Source organism: Ursus maritimus, unplaced genomic scaffold (genome assembly GCF_017311325.1).
Source record: "Ursus maritimus isolate PB19 unplaced genomic scaffold, ASM1731132v1 scaffold_33, whole genome shotgun sequence".
In the NCBI taxonomy this organism is placed as follows: domain Eukaryota; kingdom Metazoa; phylum Chordata; class Mammalia; order Carnivora; family Ursidae; genus Ursus; species Ursus maritimus.
The window spans coordinates 21,742,992-21,755,957 of record NW_024425897.1 but is presented as its reverse complement, the minus strand read 5'-3'; the positions used below and the strand labels follow the sequence as shown (position 1 = coordinate 21,755,957).

The following is a 12,966-nucleotide window of genomic DNA, read 5'->3' as shown; positions in this document are numbered from 1 at the left end:
GTCTCCTTGTGTACCATACTAACTTTCTGAAACCAAAAATATGGTAAGTTCTAAAACACAACCTGTCCCAAGAGTTTAGGGGTAAGAGAATGGAGATCTTAGTATGGCTGAGCTACAATTATTCCAGGGTCTAGGTGGTATGGCGGAAATCACATGGAATCAAGATTACCCTAGGAAACCAGTACCCCCAATCATTTGCCTTGAGTAACGCGGCTGCTTCCTGAATTTAGCCCCGCAAGAAGTGGTCAGTTTGTGTTTCGGGCCATTTGTATGAAAAATGTTTATCTTTAAACTACCAGACTTCATTCGGCCTGTGAAAAATCCTCATGCCAGGAGTCACAGGTGACCTGGGTCAGACCAGGGTTCCCTGTGTCATGCTCACGAGAGTGGGTGTGGGTGCTCCTGAAGAAAAATGGTGGGCAAATTCCCCCGCACTGGTGAAGTTCTTTTTCTCTTAAATTGTTTCTCCCTTGTTTTGCAGAGCAGGAAGAAATGGGTCCCTTTTAGAGCGTGTCGAGGTTGTACCCGGTGTGGCTGCGGTAAGGATGCAGGACTGTGAGAGCCCGAGTGAGGACACCGTGAATGCAGATGCCAGCGATGAGGGAGAACCTGAGATGGCAAGTGAGTGGCGGTGTGAGCGGCTGTTACTGAGTATCATGAGGGTAGCTACTCCGGAAAGGGGTCGCTGAGAGGTGTGTCGCTCCCCCACCCTCCACCTTCTCGCCATTCACCTGGGTTCTCTTCCAGCGCATTCCAGGGGAGAACGCCCGTCTGTGCGGGTCACAGAGGCGCCCGTTCCAGGGGTCCGAAACTCCCAGACGCGGGGGTGGGGGTGTGTGCAGCGGGGCTACGCAGCGAGCGCTTGTCTTGGTGCGGTCGGACCCGCAGCCGCAGCTGNTTTCACCGCCCTGGCGGCCGCGCTTGCTGCTCCACAGCTCCCCCTGCTGGTGGCTGCCCCAGCCCATTCCTTTAAGCTGCCCCGAACCTGGAAAATATCATAAGCCCCCTCAATTAAACATAAATAAATTACAATGTGTAAAATAACTTCAAGAAAGTCCAACAAACTTCCATTTCACCCTATAAAGATCCCTTTTTAAAAAAATTTTTGGGGTTTTGTACCCCGACTTGGCTAGTGCCCCAAGCATATACAACCAGGTTAGGCAGCCTTGGTTCAGGTTTTATGGGTTCCACCCTCAGACCTGGCATTTTATTGTATTGTATTGTATTGTATTGTATTGTATTGTATTGTATTGTATTGTATTTTTTTTTAAAGATTTTGTTTATCTATTCGACAGAGATAGAGACAGCCAGCGAGAGAGGGAACACAAGCAGGGGGAGTGGGAGAGGAAGAAGCAGGCTCACAGCGGAGGAGCCTGATGTGGGGCTCGATCCCATAACGCCGGGACCACGCCCTGAGCCGAAGGCAGACGCTCAACCGCTGTGCCACCCAGGCGCCCCTAGACCTGGTATTTTAGTACCCATGTAGTCATGGGTCTGGCTTTTCCTTTAATGGCAGATTGTAAAAATGCAGCAGCAGAAAAGGAGCCTGCCTCCCCAACCCCAGCTAATTAAATCTTAATTGGTAAAGATGATCTCTTCATTCATTCAAACACTATTTGCTAAGAGCTTATGGTGTGACCCGGACTACAGATACTGTAGTGGGTGGACTGAGGTCCAGGGAACCGGAGGGCATGTGCCTGAGGGTAGGCTTTGAGTTTCCTTTCTGGAATTGCAAACTCAAATTCCTGCTAGCTCTAGGCAGTTTCAGGGAGTGTGGGAATTGGAGAGAGGAGTTTAGGTAGGCACCAGAGAGCAGTGAAGTCTGAAGCAAGGAGAGTGAGTACATTACCCACATTCACATTTTAAAACAGTGATTACTAAAAAAGATGGAAGGTAGGTTGAACCTGCCCTTGGGCCTCAAGTTTGAGAGGGTGGTGAGCCAGGGGCCAGGATACTGGTGGGGCTCTGAAAGCCCAGCTGTGAGAATGGGGGTGAATCTCTCTGTAGGGAACAGAGTGGGCCCAGCCCAGTGGGCACAGACAGGGAAAGGCCTATGTTGGTGTCTGGAGAGAGCTGGAGAGAGCCCAGGGGGAGCCCGGCTCTGTGCATGTGAGTGGGTATCAGCAAAAGGTGGGAAGTTGGTGGTGCCTCCAGCTCCTGGGGGAAAAACACACAACACAACCAAATAAATCAAGGTAAAGCAAGATAAATTGATATTTGACAATCCTGATACACAAACAAGGTACATTGATCACATACCTGTTATGTGCTAGGCACTGTGCTAAAGAGCTTTATAAATATTAGTTTATGCTAAGAAGGGGGTATGAGTATCCCCATTCTACAGATGAGGAGACTGAGGCTCAGAGAGGTAGATCACACTGTCAGTGAATGTCAGGTTTACTTGAGTCCTGCTTTTACAAAGGTATATCACAGATCCACTGAGGTCCAGAAAAGCCCTTGAACATAGAAAAGCTCCTGGGCAATATGAAATTAGAGCTGCATAAAACTCTCGAGTAGAAAGATGTCCCAAAGTGAGTATCCTTTGCCTAAATTGTATCAGTCAAGTAAATCCTGCTACAGTCTCTACCCCCATCTTGAGCTCTTTTACACACTGATCTTATTACATTCTTGCTTTTAAGGAACATCCAGACTTTTCCAGATTTCTTTGCTAGTCATTTCCCACTGGATACTGCCACCTATCCTAGAGCACACACCATTCTTTCATCCACTTGGCTCTCAACCTTTGCCCAGGAAGTTCTCTCTACTCAGAATTCCTTCCCCACTTTTCTTCTCTGGTTGTTGAACTCCTATTCATCCTTCAAAACCCAAATTAAAATTTACCTCCTTTGTGGAGCCTTTTCTACTATTTTACCCTGGACAGAATTCATACCATCTTGAAGGCTGACTTACCACTGAATTCCCTAAAATGTTTAGCACACAGTAGGGGTTTAATCTGTGTACTAAATGGATCTAAGCATTTTGGGCATGAGAACTCGTTTGGTTACAAGTGGTAGAAAACTCCTCTCAGATTGTTTTAAGAGAATATGTTGATTCATGTAACTGGACATGACCCAGAGGTATCTTCAGGCTTGGTTAAGTCCAGGGGTTTGGATGATGTCCCCAAGTTTCAATCTCTCACCATTTTGTCTTCTCCATGTTAGCTTTATTCTCCCTGCAGCCAGGAGAGTGACTCCCCTCAGAGACAAGAAGGTTGCCAGCCACTCCCTACCTCATTCAGCAGGCTCTTGGGCAGCAGGAACCAAAGTCCCTCTCTTCTGAGTGTTCAAGCTTAAACCCCACTCTGCTGGGACGAGTTAGGGTCATGTTCCCATCCCCAAAATGATCGCACTGGCCAGGGAGGGTGGGGGAAGGATTATACAGATCAGCTAGGGATCTGGCACTCTGGCCCTTGCAGAGCCACATGCTCCAATCCGAAAGGGAGGGGTGGGGTCAGTCCCAAGGAGAAAAAATGATGGGAATCGAAGGCACCGGCGGTTTCCCAAAACAAATCCGGGTGTTGTTACCAGGAGCTAGAGGAATGCTGCACACTCCTCAAGCCCTCATGAACAGTTATTACACTGGACCTTCACCAGATGAAACAATCCATACAATACCATATCATTCCAGCCCGTTTACTGAGCACTTACTATGTGCCAGGCTCAGTGAGGTGCCTTAAGGCTTTCCAACCTGTGAGGTGCCTTCTAGAACTTCTCTTATTTTCCAGAGGAGGAAATGAGGCCCAGAGAATGGAAATGACTTGCCCAAGATTAATATGTGGAGGAGGAGGAATTTTTGCTGAGATCTAATGATAGACACAACCAATACTTTAAACCACTGGACTGCAGGACCCCTCAGTGCATGGCAAAGCTTGAAGTTTCTGCTCTAGAAATCTAGCCCTTGAGGTCTGGGAGTCGGGGTGCAGTGGATCTCACAGCCCTCTGAGCCCTCTGGGGCTTGTAGGGTTAACATTGTCGTCCCCTCCTCTGAATACATGGGCCAGATGAAGTTCAAGTTATGACTTGATAAAAGTGCCTCTTGGTACCATTGGCTCCTGCTTTAAAAGGCAGCTGTACGTGTGTGTTCTGTCCTTAGCTGAAGCTGAAGTTGGATTAATTGCAGTTTAACCCCATTAGAGGACATATCGCCCTGATGCCATTTGCCCCCTCTTCTTTGGGAACACAGGGAGCAGAAGGGTAACCAACATGCCAGAACCATCTGCCCGGCTCCTAATAATAAACTGTGAGAGGAACAGGTTTCAGGCAAACATTGCTTATTAAAAAAAAAGAGAGAGAGAGAGAGAGAAGGCTCTTCTCACACCCGGGCAGCCATCTGCCGTGTCCTCCACATGTGCCAAAGTGGTGGGAGGAGGAAGGGAGTGCAGGGGGTGGGGAAGGGAGAAGGTGCCACTGGGTCCCACACTGCCAGCCGGGTGGCTCACACATTGTCTCTCTTTTGCCGCTGTGCACAGGACATTGCAGAGAGAGGCGCACTCACTGTCTTTGACCTCCCTGGTGTCTGAGCACAGCGAAAGCACAATTCCTTCAAGATGCCGGTGGTAGGTATTAGCTCCTGTGTATGGAGTGCTTCCTGTGGGTCAGGCACTGTGCTAGTCGCTATACACATATTAGCTCATCTAATCCTGACAACACATCTATAAATCTATATGCACCCATTTTATAGATGAGAGACTGGAGGCTCAGAGATGTTAAGTGATTCACCCAAGGTCACACAGCAAGGCCACCTCTTCAGTATGCAATAATGAGGCCCAGCCTCCTCTCTACCTGGCAACCCAGAGCAGGTTTTCCATGTAACAGATAAGCAGTTGACATCACCCAAGGGTGGTCTTCCACCTCTAGTCCTGCCCCCAGACACCCTCCTGCCCTCTGCCCTTGGGCTGAAATGTAGACTTCTCTGGTCACCTAACCCGTTGCTCAGTGCCTCTCTCCATCTCACCCAGTCAAAGAAGCACAGGAGAAAAAGCTCTGAAACCATCCAGGAACCTTCGGAGAAGGTCAAAGAGCAGCTGGCTGAGGCTGAGCTTCGGAAGCTGAGGCAGCAGTTCAGGAAGATGGTGGAAAGTCGCAAGTCCTTTAACTTCCGCTCCCAGCAGAAGATCTCCAACCAGCAGTAAGTGATGGTCAGAGTTTTGTACTGAGTGAACTTGGAGGAAACTTTGGATTTGATTTGGTTTCATGCGGTTTGCCTTCTCATGTGGCTTCTGGGCAGGGACCCGATTCTGAACCCAATCTGGGTACCTCGGTGGGATAGCTTCAATAGTATTGATTCTCAGAAGCCAGCTGTTACCAGGACTCCACCGGGGAGCAGGACGCCCATGTCTCAGGGAAGGACCCAAATGAAAATTTCTTGTTCCTGTTTCTTTCTACACATGGGTTTTGTTCTTCCGTGTCTGCATCTCAGTGGGGGCTGGGGAGATGGCTGCCCCACCTCCTGAGCTACCATGGACCAGCCGCGGTGAATCAATTCCAATCCCAAACTCTCAGGAAAGGGGAAATCTGATTGGCTTAGCTTGGGTCAGGTGTCTACTCCTGGTCCAATCATCTGTGGCCAGGGGGCGGGGACTGGGCCTTCGGCTACAAAATGGCTCTTGAGTGTTGCTCCCCTGGTTCTAGCATTTGTGGTGGGAGAGCTCCCAGAGGAGGGGAAATCACCAGGCTGCGGCTATCCCAAAAGATGTTTCCTGCTGTGCGTCCTTATGGGATCTGTAAGATAAGATATTTGAAATTGGGTTGTCCTAGAGATTATGATGTGGATAGTTTTTTTAGACAATAGAAAAGTGTTCCCTGGAGTTGAAAAAACAAATATCCTAGAGTCCCTCCAAAGAAATATAAGTCCTTAGGTATATCCATAATGTTTATACAGCAGAAACTGCCCATTATTAGAAAGAAAATCTTACTGTTTGATGATGTGGGAAGTTCAGCGGATAGGGGAAGCGGGGTGGTTCAGATTTTCTATGGATTTAACTCACACAGAGCTAGTCCATATGGGATCTTCATGTGAATTAGGAAAAGGCACGCTTTCTCAAGACACTTTACTGCCATCTGTTGGAAACACTGTCATTACGTAGGGATTTCGTTAGACCAAGATGAAGCGTCTCCCAGTAAAATATAATAAGTCAAGAAATCAGTGATTGTTTTTCAAGCAGGTAGAGCTCCCTTGGGCTGTGCAGTCCACAACCTGCACATCTGTGCCTGGCAGCCCAGATTCACAGCCTACCCCCGGTGGGCATCAGGAAAAGCCTCCTTCCTAGTGGGTCTCTGACAGTTTTTCTTGAATCTTACCCTTCATACTACTTTTACTGCAGCCCATTTGATCTGGTTTCACTGTGATGGACCTGAAGGGGACTGGGTGGAAAAGTGGAGATCTTAGGTTCTTCAAGTGAAACACCTGTAAACAGGGGCCAGGACAGAGAGGAGCTGAGCGAGGTGCCTAGGGTACAGTATTTAAGGAGGCACTTTTTCCTCAGTGCTTGTCCTGGACCTGTACCCCCTGAGAGGGAAGGCCTCCTTAAATTTGGAGGTACCTCACTCCCAGTCCCAGCCCTGCCGATGAGGCAGACAAACCTTCCTTTTGCTTTTACTGAGCCCTCTGAACTCCCAGCTCTGGTGGACTCTTGTGCACTTTTTTTCTCTCCACCTTAACAAAGACCCCCTCCCAAGAGGGGCTTAAGAGGGGGAGAAAGGTCCCAGCTGCCAGGTTTAGATGACAAGTGGCTCTAGAAGTAGGGGTACACTCCTACATGTGGCTATTTACATTTGTAGTTGATGAAAGAACATTAAAAATTCAGTTATTCAGTTGCACTAGCTGCATTTCAAGTGCTCAGCAGCCTTGGTGCCAGGTGGATGCTATCGGACAGCGCAGATAGAGAACATTCCCGTCATTACAGAGATTCTACTGGACAGGGGCGCCTGGGTGGCTCAGTAGGTTAAGCATCTGCCTTCGGCTCAGGTCATGATCCCAGGGTCCTGGGGTGGAGCCCCGCATTGGGCTCCCTTTTCAGCAGGGAGTCTGCTGCTCCTTCTCCTTCTGTGCTCTCTTTCAAATAAGTAAATAAAATCTTTTAAAAATGTGCATCTGCATGACTTGAGGATCTTGTTACAAAGCAGATTCTGATTCAGTAGGTCCTGGGTGGGGGCCTGAGCTTCTGCATTTCTCCAAGCTTCCAAAGGATATCGAAGCAGCTGGTCCGCAGACTGCACTGTCCACAGCGTTGGGTGCCCAGACTTTGCCAGAAACATGGGCTGCTGCGCCATTTCCTGTTGTTCAGCCTTTTTTCTTTTCAAAATCCCTGTTTGTCCACACCCCTACCCCTCTCCTCTCCAGAGTAGGGAGAGGGAGAGGGAGAGAGAGAAGGAGACTCATGTCAGCCGATTTAATAAATCATTAGCACCCTGCGTAGAGAAACTGGGGGAGGTTGGAGGTTACTGCGTGTCTCTGTGTTGATGTGAAATTGAAAATGCCTGCCTGATGGGCTTGCCTCTCATTACCAGAAATAATTGGCTGTAAAGTCTGGAAAGAAAGTCAGCAAAATCAGACAAATGCCCGTGAGCTGCTGGCAAAAGAGGGAACCTGCCCCCCTCCCCCCACGCGCTGTCTAGGTAATGGGTTTTGACAGGCACAGCTGCAAATTGTTCCCTAGGAAATCAAGGCCCCCTAGCGAGGGAGCGGAGCCCTGGAGTTGCAGGCGGTCAGAGTTCTGGACCTGGACCCGCGGGGGCTTGCCAGGGTGGGAGGTACCTCTCTGCGTCTCCTTGCAGCGCTAGGGAGCCTGGAGCGTCAGAGCAAGGTCAACTCGGGTTCAGGGTTAATCACGTGCTGCTTTCCCAACAGCAAGGAAATCAAGGCCCTTCAGGGAGAGCAGGAAGAGATCGCTCTGCTTTTGGGTCTCATCAAGTCCTCGAAGAACTTGAATCTGAATGAGAAAAACCACATGGAGCTGTGTTTCCTGTTGCAGACCAAGGATGACTACGAGGCCCTGATTAAGTCAATGAAAGTGCTGTTGGCAGAACTGGATGAGAAGGTGTGGTCTTTCCCTTAGAGGGTTAACTGGAGTGTAGAGCAAGGGGAGGAGGGGGTGGAATGGGGGGGAATACCTGTGATGCCTTAGGCCAGATATTCTAAAGGAGACTGTGCTTACAACGCCACCTTGTGACCCCTACTCTCCCAGTCCATTCCTCTGCTGTGTTTCTCAGCACCTTCCCACTCCACTTAGAGTAAATTCCCAAACCCTTACCATGCCAGTCAGGAGAGATTAGGTTATGCTGCAGTAACACCCCTGGTCTCGACTCAGTGGTTTAAAACAATGAAGGTTTCTTCCCCGTTCATACTGTGTCTCGCATGGATTGGCTATGGGCTCTTACAGCTTCTCATCCTGAGACCAGGCTGATGGGATATCCACCATCTTCAATATTGCCAGGTGTTGTGACAGAGACAAAGAGAGTTCTGAAAAGTCTCACACTGGCAATTGAATGCTGCAGCCTGGAAGTGCTTCACTTTTGCCCATGACCTATAGGCTCAAAATTGTTGACCAAGTCCATATATACCCCTACTGCCCATCCCCCAAATAGTCAACTCTACCCATCCACAAAAGGTTCTAGGAAGTACCTGTATCCAGAAGACAAAGAGCTAGAGACATTTGCTGGACAGTGTTAATGGTCCTATCCCTTACTATGGCTTGAAAGGCCCTGCATAATGCAGCCCCTGCCTGCCCTTCTGTTCTCATCCCATGTCATTCCTTCCTCAGCTCATCTCACTCAGCTGCAGAAGACTTCTGGTTTTTTTTTTTTCAAATATGTGAAAACTGTTCCTACCTCAGGGCCTTTGCAGATGTTACCCTGATCCCTGCTTCTTGTCCTTTATGTCTCAGCCTAAATGTGACTTTCTCAGGGAGGCCTTTTCTATACCCTTTCTCCTATTTTAAGTGTATTGCCCTTGCATTAAATAGGTTCCTGGCCAAAAACAAATAGTACGCTCAGTAAGGTACTTTGAGAAGAGTTTTATGAGGCTCTATTTACAAGGGTGTGAGCACAGAGTAGGGACATTGAAGCACTGTAGGGTTAGCCACAGTGGGCAGGGCAGACACTCTGGAACCTGAAGACAGAGAACAAGCCAGGGGGAATAAATACCCCAACCTCTCTCTTCTCACCCAGTGACCTCCAGTGCAAGGGAGTCATTATAGGTTCCTCTGTGTCAGTCCCTTGGGGCCAGAGCAGGGTGGGTGGAATAGAGTGGAGAGTGAACCTCAGGGGGCAAACAGAAGATCCCTTAACTTCTTTCATGACACCCCATGGCACCTCCCTCATAGCCCTTCTCCTAGTGGTAAGTATACTTTAACACAGGTGTCATCTGTCTATAACCTGTCACCTCCAGGAGGGCAAGGACCATGTCTGTTTTGTCCCCCTCTCTACCCATCCTGTGCCTATCCCAGTGCCTGGCACATAGTAGGTATTTACTGGCTGAAAGAATCTGGAAATCTCATTCCATCTTTCCTCTGCTTCAAACCCTTCAGTAATTTCCTATTGTTCTTGAGATAAGGGCCAAATGCCCCAGTGTGGTTTGTTGGCTCCGCTATCTTATGTCCCTCCTGCCCCTCCCACCTTCTCTCCTGCATCCCCCTTCTATGTGTTCTGTCAACACTGGCCACTTTCATAAACCCATAGTGCTGTCTCTCACTTGCAGGCCTTTACACCTGCTGTTCCCTCTGCCTGGATTGCCCTTCCCCGTCTTCTCTGCTTGGGGAGCTCCTAGTCATCCTTCATGTCTTAGCCCAAACGCTATTTCTGCTGGGTGGTTGTCCCTTCATTTCTTCTCCAGATGCCCCTGCTGTCCATGTCCAAAATACCTTCTATCTCCCTTTTCCTAGGACTAATTCTGCTCCGTAGCTCATTTCCAGCCCTAGATTATAAGTTTGAGTTGAGGTCGGGGACCATCATACTGTCTTGATTGCCATCATACCCTTAGTTGTCTGGCACAGAGCAAGTGTTTCATAATCATTGATGAATGAATATATGAATGAATGAGAAAGGCAGTAACAGTGAAGAAAGCAGAAAATTGAAGAAAAGATGCGGATGTGGGTCCTCAGAAACAGTAGGAAAGGGCAAGCTACTTTCTAAAAAAAGATTTTATTTATTTATTTGTCAGAGAGAGACCACGCAAGCAGGGGGAGCGGCAGGCAGAGGGAGAAGAAGGCTCCCCGCTGAACAAGGAGCCTGGTGCAGGGCTTGATCCCAGGACCCTGGGATCATAACTTGAGCCAAGGCAGACGCTTCACCGACTGAGCCACCCAGGCATCCCAACTACTTTGGGATCCTCAAAAGGATATGGCACTCAGTGCCCTGTACAAAAACCCTCTTTGCCCAGTTCTATCCCACCGTGGGCGGGTCCCAGAATCCCCTGCTGCGGTGCCCACCACACGATGTCCAGAGCTGCTTCCTTGCAAGAGGTTGCTGGAGGCAGGGACCTCACCGGGCCCTGCCTGGCCTCAAACAGCAAATAAGCCTGTGCCTTTATGCTGAAGAGAGCACCTCCCGTAGGCGATACATTTCTCTGTTGGTACAGCCTTGGCTGTGTCTCCGGACTCGGGCAGAGGCCTAATTACTCTCACAGAGCAACATCTGACATAAAGGTGCCAAAGGGACTAGGAGGCTGAGTTTAATCACGGGAGCCACGGGGAGGTGCTGACACACACCTTCCTTTGACAAGGAGCTGGAGCCCGGGGGTCTCTGGGTCAACTCCGGCAGGGGCGGGCATGCCTTCAGCACAGGCAGCTGTAGTCTGGAGAGGCTGCCCTCCCGGGGATTGAAACGAGGTGGTGTTGGGGGTGCTGCCTGTGCAGAGCACAGGAGAGGAGAACCAAGCAGAACAGCGATCTGACTTGAGTTGAACCAAAGCCTGGCTGCTAATTATCACTCCTGAACAGCCTCCACGTGCCTTATGAGATTGTGTGAGACCCAGCGGTTCCCTTGACGCCTGATCATCCAAGCTGCCATCTTGCTTGATGTACCAGTGAGAATAGGTTGGGCTGTAAACTAAAGCAGTTCTTGACTAGAAAGTGGCTGGAAGGATAGAAGTTTGTTTTTCTCACATAATAAGATGTCTATCTGGAAAAAGGTTGTCCCAGGGATATTTTTAGTAGCTCTACAGTGGTGGGTTGGTCTTTTTCTTTCTGATCCTCTTGGTTGGCCCTCCCCTCATTGTCTCAAGATGGTTTCCAAGGCTTCGCTGGTGTAGCTTCTCACTTCGTCACATTCAGTGAAGTGAAGAAAGGATGGCGGGCTGGTTCTTTCTTACATGATATCCTCTTTTATGGGGGAGAGTTTCACAAAATCTCTCAAGCTGATTTTCCCTCATTGGCCAGGGCAAGGGTATATATTTACTTCTAGGTCAGTCACTGGCAAAGGGAAATGAAATTCTTATCATTTGTTTGGGGTAGACCAGGGGCAGCAAAATATAGTGTAAGGGCCAAATCTGGTCTGTTGATGGCCCGTCAGCAAAGAATGATTCTTACAGGGAAGACAGACTATCTCTTATGATGATGCTTTTTTAGGAAATGAGGAAACTTTTTTCCAGAAGCTTCCCTAGCAATCACACCTTCTAAATTCAGAGGCCGCAAGTAGTTTAGTCCAGCCCATCCCTGAATGAATAAATCGTAGGCAGAGGGGATAGAGTTACCATGGTTGGCTTGGATCAGTCTTCTGGGGTGGGACAGGTGTTGGGGGTCAACCACCCACCATGTCCCCCACAGTTCTGGTTTGTTGTCACCTCTTTTAGCTGCCTGGCTCTGGACCACTCTTCTGTCGTCGTCGTCTTCTTCTTCTTCTTCTTCTTCTTCTTCTTCTTCTTCTTCTTCTTCTTTTTTGTAAGATTTTATTTATTTATTTGACAGAGAGACAGCCAGTGAGAGAGGGAACACAGGCAGGGGGAGCAGGAGAGGAAGAAGCAGGCTCCCAGTGGATGAGCCTGATGTGGGGCTTGATCCCAGGACTTGGGGATCACGCCCTGAGCCAAAGGCAGACGCTTAACGACTGAGCCACCCAGGCGCCCCCACTCTTCTGTCTTCTGCTTGGCATCTCTTGCTGCCTAAAACCATCTTTCATCAGTCTACTGTGGTTCCTTCAAGACCTTAAAATGTGGGTGTATACCAGATTAGTGATCTTCAGGACAGATTAAGCCTGACAACATGAAGGCTTTGGCCCATTCAGTGTTCAAAATTTGTTTTAATTAGTTAACATGTTAAAAATGGAGAGATTTCATATAAAAAGTGTGGATATCTGGCTTCTCTTCAAAAAAAGACTGAAAGATCTGGCAACATTGGGCCTGAATTTCTGTGGGGCAACTGCATCTAAATGGTGTTGTGGTGACACTATAGCTGTTTACCCACTCTCTACTACTTCCTCTCTAACAGACTCCTAAAGAACTGTTCCCCATCCTCCCTTGCAGCTAAGGGTGGACAATAAAATTTAGGGGGAAGTCTCTTGGGGGTGTCTGGGAAAGTTTTGCTCTCTAGATATATGTTCCACCACCCCTTTACCCATATTGCTGCTTCTTCCTTCCTTCCTGGAACATGACTGTGAAGGCTGGAGCTGTGGCAGCCATTTTTTGGCCATCAGGGAAAAGCCTGGAGGATTACAGAGATCTTGTGTTTATTTCCCTGAGTTACTGAACTTTAAGCCAGCAATGTTTATGGACAGAAAAATAAGTCATAATTTGTTTAAGCCATGGTGCTCCTGGGTGGCTCAGTCGGCTAAGCATCCGACTCTCGATTTCGGTTCAGGTCATGATCTCCGGATTGTGAGATCAAGCCCCTCAGGGGGCTCTGTGCTCAGTGGGGAGTCTGCTTGAGGATTCTCCCTCTCCCCTGCTCACATGCACTCTCTCTAAAATAAATAAATCTTTTTTAAAGAGCCACTGTTTAGTTGCACTTTCTATAATTTGTAGTTGCATCATACA

At 48.7% G+C, this 12,966-nt stretch overlaps 1 protein-coding gene across 1 annotated transcript in view; it reads left to right on the top strand.

Annotated features, from left to right (window-relative positions):
* Nucleotides 1–545: 545 nt before the first annotated feature.
* CCDC63 (coiled-coil domain containing 63) overlaps nucleotides 546–12,966 on the top strand; it is a 34,509-nt gene continuing 22,088 nt past the window's right edge. Inside the window, exons 1-3 of the mRNA XM_008688988.1 lie at nucleotides 546–662; nucleotides 4,958–5,127; nucleotides 7,849–8,038. Of these exons, the coding sequence (XP_008687210.1) occupies nucleotides 546–662; nucleotides 4,958–5,127; nucleotides 7,849–8,038 (477 nt within the window). The remainder of the gene's footprint in view (nucleotides 663–4,957; nucleotides 5,128–7,848; nucleotides 8,039–12,966) is intronic.